The sequence below is a fragment of the Panulirus ornatus genome, chromosome 51, assembly GCF_036320965.1.
Source record: "Panulirus ornatus isolate Po-2019 chromosome 51, ASM3632096v1, whole genome shotgun sequence".
Lineage (NCBI taxonomy): Eukaryota > Metazoa > Arthropoda > Malacostraca > Decapoda > Palinuridae > Panulirus > Panulirus ornatus.
This window is the reverse complement of record NC_092274.1, coordinates 5,935,419-5,954,626: the sequence shown is the minus strand read 5'-3', so window position 1 is coordinate 5,954,626 and position 19,208 is coordinate 5,935,419. Positions and strand designations below refer to the sequence as shown.

General features: G+C 46.4%; 1 protein-coding gene across 1 annotated transcript in view; it reads right to left on the bottom strand.

Annotated features, from left to right (window-relative positions):
* Positions 1 to 19,208, bottom strand: part of LOC139764876 (uncharacterized) — a 78,538-nt gene that overhangs the window by 47,482 nt on the left and 11,848 nt on the right. Inside the window, exons 3-5 of the mRNA XM_071691920.1 lie at positions 16,693 to 16,912; positions 15,070 to 15,151; positions 14,444 to 14,601 (exon numbers count right to left, since the gene is read on the bottom strand). Of these exons, the coding sequence (XP_071548021.1) occupies positions 14,444 to 14,601; positions 15,070 to 15,151; positions 16,693 to 16,912 (460 nt within the window). The remainder of the gene's footprint in view (positions 1 to 14,443; positions 14,602 to 15,069; positions 15,152 to 16,692; positions 16,913 to 19,208) is intronic.

The following is a 19,208-nucleotide window of genomic DNA, read 5'->3' as shown; positions in this document are numbered from 1 at the left end:
CCCCGGAGGCGCCCCTTGCTGAGCGGAGGAAAGAGAGAGAGAGAGAGAGAGAGAGAGAGAGAGAGAGAGAGAGAGAGAGAGAGAGAGAGTCATTCATGCTTCACATCCAGACCTTCCTTATAACGTCATGTATAGGTCGGGATGGCCTGCCCCGCCCCCCGGGGCAAGCCACCGAGAGGGTGGCGGGGCGGCGGGGGCCCCTGAGGGCCCAGCCCGCGAGGCCAAAACCCCCTGAGGGCGTACTCCCACCCCCTCCCCCAGGGCCACTGAGGTACCCCCACCCCTAGAGAGATGAATGGGTGGGGCGCCCCACATTGAGGCCCGCCCCGCCCCGCCCCTAGAGAGATGAATGGGTGGGGCGCCCCACATTGAGGCCCGCCCCACCGCACCCCTAGAGAGATGAATGGGTGGAGCGCCCCACATTGAGGCCCGCCCCGCCCCACCCCACCCCTAGAGAGATGAATGGGTGGGGCGCCCCACATTGAGGCCCGCCCCACCCCGCCCCTAGAGAGATGAATGGGTGGGGCGCCCCACATTGAGGCCCGCCCCACCCCACCCCTAGAGAGATGAATGGGTGGGGCGCCCCACATTGAGGCCCGCCCCGCCCCACCCCTAGAGAGATGAATGGGTGGGGCGCCCCACATTGAGGCCCGCCCCCCCCCACCCCACCCCTAGAGAGATGAATGGGTGGGGCGCCCCACATTGAGCCCCGCCCCGCCCCACCCCTAGAGAGATGAATGGGTGGGGCGCCCCACATTGAGCCCCGCCCCACCCCACCCCTAGAGAGATGAATGGGTGGGGCGCCCCACATTGAGCCCCGCCCCGCCCCACCCCTAGAGAGATGAATGGGTGGGGCGCCCCACATTGAGCCCCGCCCCACCCCTAGAGAGATGAATGGGGCGCCCCACATGCTGACGTCACCAAGAGTGACCCAACCCCTGTGTGTGTGTGTGTGTGTGTGTGTGTGTGTGTGTGTGTCCGGTAGCGTCACGGTCGCATTACGCCTGACACTGTGACGCCCTGATGACGTATGCCGTCACAACCCCCCCCATCACCCCCCAGGGGGGAGGGAGGGGGGGAGAGGGGGAGAGATATTGTGTCACATGTCACCCTGCCAATGTCACCATCACCATCACCCATCACCATCATCCATCACCATCACCATCACCCATCACCATCACCATCACCATCACCCATCACCCATCACCATCACCATCATCCATCACCATCACCCATCACCATCACCATCACCATCACCCATCACCATCACCCATCATCATCACCCATCACCATCACCCATCACCATCACCCATCACCATCACCATCACCATCACCATCACCATCATCATCACCCATCACCACCACCATCACCATCACCCATCACCATCATCACCATCACCATCATCACCCATCACCACCACCATCACCATCACCATCACCCATCACCATCACCCATCATCACCATCACCCATCACCATCATCATCACCACCACCATCACCCATCACCATCATCCATCACCATCACCCATTACCATCACCCATCACCATCACCCATCACCATCATCCATCACCATCACCATCACCCACCATCAACCATCATCCATCACCATCATCCATCACCATCACCCATTACCATCACCCATCACCATCACCCATCACCATCATCCATCACCCATCACCATCACCCACCATCAACCATCATCCATCACCCATCACCATCACCATCACCCATCACCATCACCACCCATCACCACCATCACCCATCATCATCATCCATCACCATCACCCATCACCATCACCCATCACCATCACCCATCACCATCATCCATCACCATCACCCATCATCACCATCACCATCATCATCACCCATCACCACCACCATCACCATCACCATCACCCATCATCACCATCACCCATCACCATCATCATCACCCATCACCACCACCATCACCCATCACCATCACCATCATCCATCACCATCACCCATTACCATCACCATCACCATCATCCATCACCCATTACCATCACCATCACCCACCATCAACCATCATCCATGACCATCACCATCACCATCACCACCAATCACCATCATCATCACCATCACCCATCACCTTGAAGACGGCCCCGCCCCGGCCCCTCACTTTCCATTTCCCGTCGATCGATCGGGAATTTCCATGATAGACCTGGAAAAGCTAAGGTGGGGGGGAGGGGGAAGGGGGGGTGAAGGGGGGTTTCCCCCAGCGCACAACTCACTTGAGGAGGGGGGAGGGGGGGGGGTGTTCTCCACCTGGGCTTGCGTCACACTGGGGGTGACGCAGCGTCACGTAGCGGGGGAGAGGGTGGGGGTGGGTGTGGGTGCGTCTGTGTCGTCGGTGTGAGGCACTACGGGCGACGCAGAGGAAGGATAAGATGCATTACGTCTGATACGTCAGACGCGTCGCATCCCTCCCTCCCCTTACGACGACGCATCTGTGCGACAGGACGACGCATCTGTGCGACAAGACGACGCAGCTGTGCGACAGGATGACGCATCTGTGCGACAGGACGACGCATCTGTGCGACAGGACGACGCATCTGTGCGACAGGACGACGCAGCTGTGCGATAGGACGACGCAGCTGTGCGACAAGACGACGCAGCTGTGCGACAGGATGACGCATCTGTGCGACAGGACGACGCATCTGTGCGACAGGACGACGCATCTGTGCGACAGGACGACGCATCTGTGCGACAGGACGACGCATCTGTGCGACAGGACGACGCATCTGTGCGACAGGACGACGCAGCTGTGCGACAGGACGACGCATCTGTGCGACAGGACGACGCAGCTGTGCGACAGGACGACGCATCTGTGCAACAGGACGACGCATCTGTGCGACAGGACGACGCATCTGTGCAACAAGACGACGCATCTGTGCAACAGAACGACGCATCTGTGCGACAGGACGACGCATCTGTGCAACAGGACGACGCATCTGTGCAACAGGACGACGCATCTGTGCAACAGAACGACGCATCTGTGCGACAGGACGACGCATCTGTGCGACAGGACGACGCATCTGTGCAACAGGACGACGCATCTGTGCAACAGAACGACGCATCTGTGCAACAGGACGACGCATCTGTGCAACAGGACGACGCATCTGTGCGACAGGACGACGCATCTGTGCAACAGGACGACGCATCTGTGCAACAGGATGACGCATCTGTGCAACAGAACGACGCATCTGTGCAACAGGACGACGCAGCTGTGCAACAGGACGACGCATCTGTGCAACAGGACGACGCATCTGTGCGACAGGACGACGCATCTGTGCAACAGGACGACGCATCTGTGCAACAGGACGACGCATCTGTGCAACAGGACGACGCATCTGTGCGACAGGACGACGCATCTGTGCAACAGGACGACGCATCTGTGCAACAGGACGACGCATCTGTGCAACAGGACGACGCATCTGTGCGACAGGACGACGCATCTGTGCAACAGGACGACGCATCTGTGCAACAGGACGACGCAGCTGTGCAACAGGACGACGCATCTGTGCGACAGGACGACGCATCTGTGCAACAGGACGACGCATCTGTGCAACAGGACGACGCATCTGTGCAACAGGATGACGCATCTGTGCAACAGGATGACGCATCTGTGCAACAGGACGACGCATCTGTGCAACAGGACGACGCATCTGTGCGACAGGACGACGCATCTGTGCGATAGGACGACGCAGCTGTGCGACAGGACGACACATCTCCTGGGGACGACCCCCTGGAGATGACAGATCGCTCCCCCAGGCTGGCCTGATCATGTCCACCCCCAGGTTGAACCCTCCCCTGGGTTGGCCAACAGCCGCTAATATTGGCCCTGGGTTGGTCACCAGCCGCTAATATTGGCCCTGGGTTGGCCACCAGCCGCTAATATTGGCCCTGGGTTGGTCACCAACCGCTAATATTGGCCCTGGGTTGGCCAACAGCCGCTAATATTGGCCCTGGGTTGGCCACCAGCCGCTAATACTGGCCCTGGGTTGGCCAACAGCCGCTAATATTAGCACTGGGTTGGCCACCAGACACTAATACTGGCCCTGGCTTGGCCACCAGCCGCTAATATTGGCCCTGGGTTGGCCACCAGCCACTAATATTAGCACTGGGTTGGCCACCAGACACTAATACTGGCCCTGGCTTGGCCACCCGCCGCTAATATCGGCCCTGGGTTGGTCACCAACCGCTAATATTGGCCCTGGGTTGGCCAACAGCCGCTAATATTGGCCCTGGGTTGGTCACCAACCGCTAATATTGGCAGTGGATTGGCCACCAGCCGCTAATATTGGCCCTGGATTGGCCACCAGCCGCTAATATTGGCCCTGGGTTGGCCACCAGCCGCTAATATTGGCCCTGGGTTGGTCACCAACCGCTAATATTAGCACTGGGTTGGCCACCAGTCGCTAATATTAGCACTGGGTTGGCCACCCGACACTAATACTGGCCCTGGCTTGGCCACCAGCCGCTAATATCGGCCCTGGATTGGTCACCAGCCGCTAATACTGGCCCTGGATTGGCCACCCGCCGCTAATATTGGCCCTGGGTTGGCCACCAGCCGCTAATATTGGCCCTGGGTTGGCCACCAGCCGCTAATATTGGCCCTGGGTTGGCCACCAGCCGCTAATATTGGCCCTGGGTTGGTCACCAATCGCTAATATTGGCCCTGGGTTGGCCAACAGCCGCTAATATTGGCCCTGGGTTGGCCACCAGCCGCTAATACTGGCCCTGGGTTGGCCAACAGCCGCTAATATTAGCACTGGGTTGGCCACCAGACACTAATACTGGCCCTGGCTTGGCCACCAGCCGCTAATATTGGCCCTGGGTTGGCCACCAGCCACTAATATTAGCACTGGGTTGGCCACCAGACACTAATACTGGCCCTGGGTTGGCCACCAGACGCTAATACTGGCCCTGGGTTGGCCACCAGCCACTAATATTAGCACTGGGTTGGCCACCAGACACTAATATTGGCCCTGGATTGGCCACCAGCCGCTAATATTGGCCCTGGGTTTGTCACCAGCCGCTAACATTGGCACAGGATTGGCCACCAGACACTAATATTGGCCCAGGATTGGCCATCAGCCGCTAATATTGGCCCTGGGTTGGCCACCAGCCACTAATATTGGCCCTGGATTGGCCACCAGCCGCTAATATTGGCCCTGGATTGGCCACCAGCCACTAATATTGGCCCAGGGTTGGCCACCAGCCGCTAATATTAGCACTGGGTTGGCCACCAGCCACTAATATTAGCACTGGGTTGGCCACCAGACACTAATACTGGCCCTGGGTTGGCCACCAGACGCTAATACTGGCCCTGGGTTGGCCACCAGCCACTAATATTAGCACTGGGTTGGCCACCAGCCGCTAATATTAGCACTGGGTTGGCCACCAGCCACTAATATTAGCACTGGGTTGGCCACCAGACACTAATACTGGCCCTGGGTTGGCCACCAGCCGCTAATATTGGCCCTGGGTTGGCCACCAGCCGCTAATATTAGCCCAGGGATGGCCACCAGCCGCTAATATTGGCCCTGGGTTGGCCACCAGCCCACCCCAGTACCCAATATTAACATAATCCAAGCGTTTTTTTTACGTAAACCTTTTTTCCATAAGCTCTGAGAGATATTCACAGATATTCAAATGAGTTGTGGAGGCTAATCAAAACGTGTCAATGGATGTATTTGTCGATGTATTTATGCAAATATCGATTTTGGTGAAATTATTGAGTTTCATTGGTAATGAAGACCAAATATATTGTTAATATCCAATCGTTAAACAAATCAAAACAACGACAACTTTACTCATGGCACAGAAAATTTTGTGAGTCATTCATGAAGTAATCAATGATTACTCATCACACAAACGTAATCAAATAATCGTTCTCGATTAATTACTATCATACACAGAAGTGTATTATCGTACTCAAAGGGATTGATATCGTTACATAATGTTACTCAGCGGGTTTACCCATCGTATCTAAATGGTTACACCATCGTCTGACTATTCACTCCATCAATTACATTCACTGAATTCTTAATTACATTTACTGAATCCTTAATCACATTTACTGAATCCTTAAGTATCCTTAAAACTGTGAATTCGGTGGTATTTGGAGTACGATAACTACCAGCTGAGGTGAGATAACAGCCCTTTGCATACGGTAACAATCGCTGGGTACGATGAACATCCCCTGGGTATTGTAAATAATCCTCAGAAAACGATAGCCCCCTGTGGTCAAATGACAACCCAGGGGGGTACTATGTGACCCCCATTTAGCGATAACCTTTAAGGTACGATAACAGTCCGATGGGTACGATGACGATCCCATAAAAAAAAGTACAATGACACCCCGTTGGGTACGATAACCATGCCTTGGACACGGTACTCTTAATCCCTCAGTTACCGAGCTTATTTGGGTACGATAACAAACCGCGTAGGTACGATGACCTGCGTCATGGAAAGCACTATTGGCGGGGTCTGGTCCAAGGGAACCCGGGCAGGGCCGCTGTGGACGGGGCAACGACTCCCATGGCGAGCGCGGGAGAACTTTCACCGCCGCCGCCGCCGCCGCTGCACCTTCACCAGCCCGCGTCCTTCCCTCTGGCCCCCAGGCAGGTAGCGGACGTTGGCTGCGCTGACACTACTGTCTGCCACGATGGCAACACCATACACTAGCCTGGCACTTTCGTCTTTCTCAACTGGAAACGTAATCTATTAGGCTGACAAGACTGTCAGCCTTGCTGACAATGTTGTTTACCGACGTGTAAACACCATCCAGTAAACTGTCTGCCAGGGTGATAACTCTGTCTGCTAGAGTAGCACAATGTCTGCCAGGGTGGTAACACTGTCTGCTAGAGTAGCACAATGTCTGCCAGGGTGGTAACACTGTCTGCTAGAGTAGCACAATGTCTGCCAGGGTGATAACTCTGTCTGCTAGAGTAGCACAATGTCTGCCAGGGTAGTAACACTGTCTGCTAGAGTAGCACAATGTCTGCCAGGGTGATAACTCTGTCTGCTAGAGTAGCACAATGTCTGCCAGGGTGATAACTGTCTGCTAGAGTAGCACAATGTCTGCCAGGGTGATAACTCTGTCTGCTAGAGTAGCACAATGTCTGCCAGGGTGGTAACACTGTCTGCTAGAGTAGCACAATGTCTGCCAGGGTGGTAACATTGTCTGCTAGAGTAGCACAAAGTCTGCCAGAGTGGTAACTGTCTGCTAGAGTAGCACAAAGTCTGCCAGGGTGGTAACACTGTCTGCTAGAGTAGCACAATGTCTGCCAGGGTGGTAACACTGTCTGCTAGAGTAGCACAATGTCTGCCAAGGTGGTAACTCTGTCTGCTAGAGTAGCACAATGTCTGCCAGGGTGGTAACACTTTGTCTGCCAGGATGGCAACCCTATCTGCTAAATAAGGAACACTGTCTGCCAGGGTGTCACACTGTGCGTCAGGGTAGCAATCTACCTGCTAAACAGGATAGAAGATTATGCGATACTGGTAACGCTGTTAAGGCAGCAACACCCAGCCAGGTTAGAAACACTGAAAGAGCAAGAGACACACAGCTAGATTAGCAACACTTGTCCGCTAGGCTTGCTATTCCTCCTATGAAAAAGACTGGACGCCATTTAAACGTCCATAAGGAGGCCTTTTATTCGTACAGCTTAAAAAACATCATTGGTTTGGTGGTTATTCGTTACATAAATGGAAACCAATAAGTTATTCGACGAGGATAAACTAGCAATGAGAATTAAGAATTCCATTTCTTTCCAATTATTTTCCTAATGAACTTTATAACTCTATTTCTCGGGTTCTCCACGTTTTCTACTCAGCCATTTTTAACCTTTAAGGTACAGGCAATTAACGCTTCCTCCAGCTAAATATGAGGTGGGTCTTAACACAACTTTCTCCAACTGGTATTTCAAAAAGATTTCTGCTAAGTTTTGCAGACGAGCATAATGGAGAAAATCCTTGGACTTAACCCCGAAATAAATATCATGCTGTCCAATCCTTCGTACGAGTAATAAAATGCATTATGATTTAATAAGCCATCCGCACACCATATTATTATGAATCGAGCCAGACGAGTTTTTGTGCCATATTAAGATCAAGATGGCCCGCTCGGGGGAGGGGCTATGGGGTCTTCTGGGTCTCTCCATTCCCCCTCCCCTTTTCCCCGCGCGCGCGCGCATGCGCACAGCACGACCCATGTACGTACACACAGGGGTTTACGCCGCCATAAGGTCGACAGCTCGAGTATATGATGCTTCAAATTATCGTACTTCACAAGAAAGGGAGACGAGGAATCGTACATCAAACACAAGAGTTATCGTACCCAGGGCATGTATTGATCATTCTAGTCAATACAGCAGTTAGTTTCACCAGCGAATAAGATCAACCTTAAATTCCTCAGAGAGACAGAGCGTAACAAAAGTACAGTTGAACAATATAACAAAAAAAAAAAGTTGACAACACTTCCTCGTATAATGGTGCAAAAAAAAAATAAAAATAAGTCATAGGAAATATAATAAATCTTTCTAGTCTAATAATTTCACCATTTTACCGCTAAACTCCTATGATGGATCAATAGTTCCCATATTATCTATTTTGACTGATTTATCAATTATATTGAAACACGTTTATCATATATATATATATACTAACTACGGAAACGAGTTTCTTACGTTTTGATAAACTTGCCAAATAAGTGAAAGTTTTTGGTTGCATTACATTATTCTCCCCAAAGAGAAATCTGAAGTTACTGATGACCTAGTAAACATTAACAAATAGGAGTGACGACCTAGTTAACATTGACAATTTACAGTGACGGCCTGGTAGATGTTAAAATGTTTAACATTCACAGTCGTCCACCTGCATCCGTCACACGAGCAACATGATTGGTCTATTTAGATCCGGTGAGGTATAATAATTACCCGGAACTGAGTTACAATGACTTACGATAACTTCGAGAACTGAGCACGATAACATGCGACTGTAGGTACGATCATTCTCGGAACGGAGTACGATGACTTACGACTAAACGTAAGAAAACTTCAAGAACTGAGCACGATAAAATGTGACTTTAGGTACAATAATTTCTGAAACTTGAGTACGCCGACTTACGACTAAGCATACGATAACTTCGAGAACCGAGCACGATAACATGCGACTGTGGGTACGATCATTCTCGGAGCTGAGTACGAATACTTACGACTAAACGTAAGAAAACGATAACATGTGACTTTAGGTACAACCATTTCCGAAACTTGAGTACGACGACTTACGACTGCACATACGATAACTTCGAGAACCGAGTACGATAACTTACGACTGCAGGTACAATGATTTAAGCAATGAACTACATTGCCTTACGACTGTCGGTACGAATAAAGTAAATACTTGCGCAAGACTTCATCAGTAATCCGCGTACGAATACGACGGAAACTTGCGTGACAGCCAGAATATAATAATAAAAAAAAAAAAACTCGTCCCTCATAAAACTCGATGCGACACTTTGGGTACGATAAGTTGCTGCACGTACGATAAACTCTAACTTATTTCTCAAATACAACGTATATTTTACGTCCCTAATATACGCCTGAGTAGGAAGATCTGATGAAATATATATGAGAATAAATCTTACGCTTGGTAACCGTGGCCAGCGTACTGGGGGGGAAACACCCGCTAACTTTTGAAATTCATTTTTTAAAATTTTGAGTTGTCATCATCGCTGTCTTTAGTAATATGACGATATAAATATATTTTTTATTTTAGTAAATCATTTCTTAAGCGACTAGCGGATAAATGCAGCCGACCAGATAAATAATAAGAAACATAATACTTTAGCTTCGAGACGGAAACATTTATCTACACTGACATTCGATGTCAAAATATTTATATTTTCTTAACCAAAACCTTTGTGAATTCTCACTTTAGAGCGAATACTTTTCCGATATTTTTTTCTAATGTATTTTAAAATATCTACTGACTAATGAAAGTTTATTTGAAGATTTTAACCCCAGTTGTGTGTTATAATCGAACGCATATTCAAATTTTGATGAAATTTTCAGAGAAAAAAACACAAAAAAAGCCATTTATTACCAGCGGTAATTTAGGCAAGTAATTAGTACCATGGACTTACTTAATGCCATCATTAGCATAGTTGTCTTGCATAATTGTGCTGTGAATAGACATTAATTGCTCTAATGTATTGCTAAGCTAACGACCCAGCTAACAAGCCATAACCACAGCCATTATGGGTCGTGGGTCACGACCTTTTAACCTCACGTGCAAGAGGTCAGCAGAGTTGAGTCACGTTTTAAACCAGATCATCAACGAACCATTTAAATAAACGTTAGGGCCGCCATATTTAAGAGCAAGTATTAAAGAATATACTTGAGAGTAGATATGCTGAGAAGAGTATACTTCGATGTCGAAATATACGTATTCCATCCATAACAAACACCTATATAAACATATCTATTATATACGATATACCAGAAGCATATAACTATCCTAGGAATATATCATAGAACCCTTAGACAATGGATATACTACAGCATATCAAAGACCCAGAGACGATATATCTTCTATATATACACAGTCGCCGACTCCTACGCTGGCGTGGTAGCGGCATGAACAAGACGACGAAAATGGCCTCATTCCCTCACATGTACCCAGAGATATACTCAATATATCATCTATACCCCGATAGATTTATACATCATACAACTATACATTATAATACAATGAAGGGCATTAAAACGATGTATTAAACAATTTCTTCAAGACTTACCTTACAATGAGGGACCCAAATATATGTCAACATTATGCAAACATTTTTTCCTCCCCTGTGGCACTTATTTTCGCCCATATTGGACACAATTTTCCTTAGTAAGACCAACATTTTCCTCCTGTGTTCCACGACTATTTTCCCTAATTGGCATTACACTATTTCTAAGACGTATTTTCCCTATTTGGCATCACCCTATTGGTTCTATTTCCCCCAAAGGAAGGTTACTATTATGTCTTCCTATCCAAAATTCAAAGGAAAATGCCCTAAAAATCTACCTCTCTCCGTGATATGTGTACCCAAGAGACGTTTTCTAAATGTATGAGACGTTTTCTAAATGTATGAGACGTTTTCTAAATGTATGAGACGTTTTCTCAACGTATGAGAGGTTTTCTAAATGTATGAGACGTTTTCTAAATGTATGAGACGTTTTCTAAATGTATGAGAGGTTTTCTAAATGTATGAGACGTTTTCTAAATGTACGAGACGTTTTCTAAACCTGGGACGTTTTCTAAATGTATGAGACGTTTTCTCAACGTATGAGAGGTTTTCTAAATGGATGAGACGTTTTCTAAATGTACGAGACGTTTTCTCAATGTATGAGACGTTTTCTAAATCTGGGACGTTTTCTAAATGTATGAGACGTTTTCTTAATGTACGAGACGTTTTCTAAATGTATGAGACGTTTTCTCAATGTATGAGACGTTTTCTTAATGTACGAGACGTTTTCTAAATGTATGAGACGTTTTCTAAATGTATGAGACGTTTTCTAAATGTATGAGACGTTTTCTAAATGTACGAGACGTTTTCTAAATGTATGAGACGTTTTCTAAACCTGAGACGTTTTCTAAATGTATGAGACGTTTTCTAAATGTACGAGACGTTTTCAACCACACAATACTTTTCCCCAGTAGAATCTACCTTGTCTTTGAACACTGTCCTTCAAAGTTATCATATATTTTCCTTCCGTCATAAAAATATTATATATCCAGTTGGGCACTATATTTCCCCGAGCAGCAAATCTACTCTTGACATATTTTCCCACTAAACATAACCTCTATTGACATCATTTCCTCCATGACAATATTTGCCCATTCTCCATTTTTTCCCCTTACCATTACCCAACAGATTTCTCCCTTATTTTCCCAGGCATAATTTTGCCAATTAATTTTTTTCTTTTAAAATTTTATATTCCCACAATCTATTCTATTCTTTCCCACTATGCAAAAATTTTTCCCTTTATAGAACTTTATTTCCCATCAAACTTAAGATTCTCTATATATTGTACGTAAAACATATATAATTTACCCCATTAACTTTGTACTATCTTTATCGCCTTATAATTTATTACTTAACTAATGTAATTATTCATTAGCTCAAAAATGTATAATTTCACCCAAATTCACATAGTTAGATTTTATAGAAAAAAAATTGTTTTTAACAGAATTCATTTTAAATCTCGTAAATTAATCTTTTATTTTGTTTTTAAATGTTTTTTCTTTCAACTATTTTGACCACTTGAATGTAACTTGTTCAATTGTCAGTTTTCACTTAGATTACATTGGTGTTTCTTATGGAATTACACTGCTATATATCGTCGCAATGTTCACACAGTCTGCTATTAATGTTTCCATAGATATATCAAAATAAAATCCACCTTTTTCAAATAAAATTTTAAATTTTTCCTTTTTTTTCTTGGCATTTTTAACTAAAATTAACAATCGTCAGCCCACAACTGCCTCATAAATTTTCCAATTTTTTAATTTTTTTTTCCATTTCAGTTGGTGCAGACGGAACTCTTCTGTCCGTAAAATGTTATTACGTTTTTCTTCACCGATCTCAAACACCATCTTTGGGTCACCCGGTTGATTAAAACCACCACCCCGGCGCTCCAACTAGGCTGGCTTGGCACCGCTTGGAGGCAGAGTGACCCTGCTACTGCTGGGAGAGTAAAACTACCCCAGGGGGAGCGAGGCTGCTGCCAGAGGGAAGGGGAGTGACACGTCCGTACCTTCCGCTGGTCCGGCCCAAACTACGGAGGCAGCGCGAGCCGCCCAACATCACCCATGTCTTCCGCCAGGCTTGTCACCAACACACACACACACACACACACACACACCCAACACCACGCCTTCTGCCGCGCCACACCACCTATACCGCTCCACACGCCTCCCACCACGATTCCCACATTCACGAAGACTTCACCAATATCAAAATTACATTCATTATTAATGAATATCATATAATGCAAACGTATTCTAAATCTTATGTATAGACTATAAGGTAAAAGAGAATCCAGCAATTACATTAAATTCGGAATGTTTTCCAAACGTACTTTCCTACAGAATTTCTCAGGCAGTATACTCTATATTAGATTGGCTGATGTGCTAACTCTCATTCACTGATTACAGGCTAAAATACAGGTTAAAAGAGGAGCCGGCAACTGAATTCCCTTCGGAATGTTCTCCCCCAAAAAACTACTTTCCTATAGAATTCCCAACACAGTATACGCTACATCAGACGTGGGCTATTGAGCCGGAGGATAAGGTGGGTGGGGGAGGAGTCTTGTGCTTTACCATCATATCTTCTTTATATAAGAGTAGACACTATTTTCAAGCAGGTAACCTCACCCCAGACTCTAAACTTTCCTCCTGCCAGGTGGTGGTGTTGTGTATTCGCATACATACATCAACGTCATTCCTCATTCCACCACACTACCACACCATTACTCCACATGCCTCCCGCATCACCCCCCCACAACAGGAGGTTCAGAAACCGACTTTATGGTCCCATTAAAAGGCCTTGCGTCACCTTCTGCGTCACCACAAACTCTCAGGCGTCTGTCGAAACCACGCTCCTCCAGCGTGGACATCCCGCACCGCATATGCAAATGACTGGGACCTTGTGTGATCCCACGCGACCTAATTACCATCCGGGTCGTAATTCGACAAAGATGACCAACGTCCACTTACATAATTGGTGGTTCACCACGTCTGGTCTTCCGCCAGGGAGCGTTTCCGTATGGTCAATCCAGCCACCGATCGCTGTGCGTTTGGACACGCGCACACGATGGACACTATTGGCGTGGCCCGAAAATTCGTCCATCACATATACATGGGTAACAGAATACCCGGGTAGTCAAAAGGTCCACTGACTCTTGCATTATAGAGACACACACACTGCATCTGGAGTCCTTACACTTGCGACTCTCAGCTCGACATTCCATTGCTGGGCTTCTGTGGTGATTCATTTCAAGTATTTACACTCCTACCCCTTTGGCATGACTCATGATGGAGGTCGTCATATCTTATCTTGAAAAGAAACTAGAACCAAAGGTCGTGTGGCTACAACTTCAGATGAAAAATGTGCAAAAGGCAGCCACTCACTCATTCACGACCTCGCCAACATCATCTCCCTTCTACAGAAGCTCCAGGAGATCCAGCATCAATGCATATCTTCCATTTCATCGACCGGCCCTTAGGCGTGGATGAACAGCTGGATTGACTGTGGGCCAACTGCCGCAACCAGAATTCGAACCCATGCGATCTCGACCCTGGCCGGCCCGTGACTGCGTCACGGTCAGGAACGCTGACCTCCTACGTGACCTGTGATGACCTTACCTGTGTACAGCGCGTGCCATGGAAGGGGTCAACGCAGATGACCTTCAGGGCGTAGTGGAGGGTCGTATGGTCGTTGGCGTGGGCGTGGTGCGACCAAGGATGACCTGACCTCACCACGTGGTGACCCTCGTGTCGCGCGATCAGCTGACCCAACCCGTCTGTAAGAGACCGAACCCCGTTATAGTGATCCACTTTATTTACCCTTCCCCCCCTACCCAGTTGTCATGTGTTCTGCACCGAAACCACAGCTCCCTTTCCACATCCAGGCCCCACAGAACTTTCCATGGTTTACCCCAGACGCTTCACATGCCCTGATTCAATCCATTGACAGCACGTCGACCCCGGTATACCACATCCTTCCAATTCACTCTATTCCTTGCACGCCTTTCACCCTCCTGCATGTTCAGGACCACTATTACTCAAGTCTTTTTCACTCCATCTTTCCACCTCCAATTTGGTCTCCCACTTCTCCTCGTTCCCTCCACCTCTGACACATATATCCTCTTGGTCAATCTTTCCTCACTCATTCTCTCCATGTGCCCAAACCATTTCAAAACACCCTCTTCTGCTCTCTCAACCACGCTCTTTTTATTTCCATACATCTCTCTTACCCTTACATTACTCACCTCTCTCCATCACTGGTTCCTCCATGCTGAAGAGCTTGCCTGTGACGTCATGCCAGGCCTCAACGATCAGTTTGAATCTCACCTGAAACACAACACGTCATCGTTACGTCACTGGTCTAATGATGCAGGAATGGAAGCTCCACCCCCCTACCTCCCTCTCCCTCTAACACGTCATCGCTACGTCACTGTTCTAATGACGCAGGAATGGAAACTCCACCCCCCTACCTCCCTCTCCCTCTAACACGTCATCGTTACGTCACTGTTCTAATGACGCAGGAATGGAAGCTCCACCCCCCTACCTCCCTCTCCCTCTAACACGTCATCGTTACGTCACTGTTCTAATGACGCAGGAATGGAAGCTCCACCCCCCTACCTCCCTCTCCCTCTAACACGTCATCGTTACGTCACTGTTCTAATGACGCAGGAATGGAAGCTCCACCCCCTACCTCCCTCTCCCTCTAACACGTCATCGTTACGTCACTGGTCTAATGACACAGGAATGGAAGCTCCACCCCCCTATCTCCCTCTCCCTCTAACACGTCATCGTTACGTCACTGTTCTAATGACGCAGGAATGGAAGCTGCACCCCCCTACCTCCCTCTCCCTCTAACACGTCATCGTTACGTCACTGTTCTAATGACGCAGGAATGGAAGCTCCACCCCCCTATCTCCCTCTCCCTCTAACACGTCATCGTTACGTCACTGTTCTAATGACGCAGGAATGGAAGCTCCACCCCCTACCTCCCTCTCCCTCTAACACGTCATCGTTACGTCACTGTTCTAATGACGCAGGAATGGAAGCTCCACCCCCCTACCTCCCTCTCCCTCTAACACGTCATCGTTACGTCACTGTTCTAATGACGCAGGAATGGAAGCTCCACCCCCCTACCTCCCTCTCCCTCTAACACGTCATCGTTACGTCACTGTTCTAATGACGCAGGAATGGAAGCTCCACCCCCCTACCTCCCTCTCCCTCTAACACGTCATCGTTACGTCACTGTTCTAATGACGCAGGAATGGAAGCTCCACCCCCCTACCTCCCTCTCCCTCTAACACGTCATCGTTACGTCACTGTTCTAATGACGCAGGAATGGAAGCTCCACCCCCCTACCTCCCTCTCCCTCTAACACGTCATCGTTACGTCACTGTTCTAATGACGCAGGAATGGAAGCTCCACCCCCTACCTCCCTCTCCCTCTAACACGTCATCGTTACGTCACTGTTCTAATGACGCAGGAATGGAAGCTCCACCCCCTACCTCCCTCTCCCTCTAACACGTCATCGTTACGTCACTGTTCTAATGACGCAGGAATGGAAGCTCCACCCCCTACCTCCCTCTCCCTCTAACACGTCATCGTTACGTCACTGTTCTAATGACGCAGGAATGGAAGCTCCACCCCCTACCTCCCTCTCCCTCTAACACGTCATCGTTACGTCACTGTTCTAATGACGCAGGAATGGAAGCTCCACCCCCCTACCTCCCTCTCCCTCTAACACGTCATCCCCAGATATAGCACCCCCTGAAGATCCCCAGATATAGCACCCCCTGAAGCACCCCAGATATAGCACCCCCTGAAGATCCCCAGATATAGCACCCCAGAGATGGATGAGGGTGGTGAGGTACCTGCCAGGGTTGTGTGAAAGGGAAGGTCAGGTCGAGGGCGCCATGGAGGCGGGCCAGGAGGCTACTGTTGGTCACCACCTCCGTCACCAGCAGCCCCAGGGGGCACGGACCCTCCAGCCCCCGCCCCGACGACGCTCGGACCCCGCCGCCCTCCACTCTCACCGGGTGGGCGGCCATGGCCAGGGTGTGGGCGGGGCGGACCCTGTACGTCACACACACTCTACCAAAAGAAACGATTACATTATTCATCATCATTATTCATGATTATTCATGATTACTCATAAATATTCATGATTATTCATCATTATGCATGATTATTCATCATTATTCATTATTATTCATCATTATTCATAATCATTCATCATTATTCATTATTATTCATCATTATTCATGATTATTCATCATTATTCATGATTATTCATCATTATTCATGATTATTCATCATTATTCATAATTATTCATCATCATTCATTATCATTCATCATTATTCATGGTTATTCATCATTATTCATGATTATTCATGATTATTCATCATCATTCATCATTATCCATGATTATTCATCATCATTCATGATTATTCATAATTATTCATCATTATTCATGATTATTCATAATTATTCATCATTATTCATTATTATTCATCATTATTCATTATTATTCATCATTATTCATGATTATTCATCATCATTCATTATCATTCATCATTATTCATGATTATTCATCATCATTCATGATTATTCATAATTATTCATCATTCATGATTATTCATAATTATTCATCATCATTCATTATCATTCATCATTATTCATGGTTATTCATCATTATTCATGATTATTCATGATTATTCATCATCATTCATCATTATCCATGATTATTCATCATCATTCATGATTATTCATAATTATTCATCATTATTCATGATTATTCATAATTATTCATCATTATTCATTATTATTCATCATTATTCATGATTATTCATCATCATTCATTATCATTCATCATTATTCATGATTATTCATCATCATTCATGATTATTCATAATTATTCATCATTCATGATTATTCATAATTATTCATCATTATTCATGATTACTCACAAGTATTCATGATTATTCACCATTATTACTGATTACTCATAAGTATTCATGATTATTCATCATTATTCATGATTATTCATCATTATTCATGATTACTCATAATTATTCATGATTATTCATTATTCATGATTACTCATGATTATTCATTATTCACCATTATTCATCATTATTCATAACCATTCATGATTATTCATCATTATTCATGATTACTCATAATTATTCATTATTCATGATTATTCATAATCATTCATCATTATTCATGATGACTCATAATCATTCATCATTATTCATCATTATTCATTATCATTCATCATTATTCATCATTATTTACTGTCCATAAATGGTGACTATTCCATCCACACTTTACTCAGAGGATAAACAATTTACAATCATAGACAGATTTATGAGAGAAAAGTTATCGAATTTACATCACCACAAAGTCTTGTTCCAATAATGGCACAACACGATATATCCAAGTGGACAGCAACAGTCTCTTAAAACGTTTTCATTAATTATTTTTTACGTCTTTCTGTCTAATGTGTAATTACTGAAGCTTATTTTTGTTAACGGCACAGGCAGCTTAGGCCATGTCTTATCGACCAAACCGTAGGGGTGGTGGATGAACAGCTGGGTTGACTGTGGGCCGAATGCCGCAACCAAGATTCGAACCTAGGCACTCTCGAACCTGGCCAGCCCTGTGAATGCGTCATGGTCAGAAACGCTGAGAGACACACCAAGAGAGGCCATATATATACTCAAATTCATTTAGATTTTGCTTTGGAATTTCCTTAATGCAAAATGATTATTAAATAAGCATATAAAAGGCACTGGAAATACGGTAATTTTTGCTCTGTCGTGTGAACACTTTGGATTGTCTTTGGAACATATTCTCCAATGTCGGCCTGCAGGATTGCTACAGTGATAACTAGAATGAAATATATTAATCATATCTTCCAGCGTCCTCCATGTTAAGAGAAATCCGACCCATGTTGGTCCATGACCTGGGTACCTGGCTTAGGCTGGGGTATATATGTGTATATATATATATTCTCTTTATATACATATGTAGCGTTAATGAGATGGCTTTGGTCATGTGCATTCAGTTGTCCGTGACTCTCAGCTAAAACATAACAACAAGATAACAAAGAAGAGAAAAGTTATTAATGTCAGGGAGAAGAAGCCGCAGGAGAAATGAAAAATTCGACAAACTCGGGACCCTTTGAAACTAGTAAAGTTTACCCTAAACAAGCTACGTTTTTTGTAATTACCAGTTTCTATGACTACATTTGGCCGGATACTATTATAATATTTGACACGTAATCTTTGTTCTACTTTAGTAGTGTACATTGGTAAATAAGCATGATTTTAGAGAATATAGAATAAGATACAACTAATCTACTATATCAACTAATATCTAAGG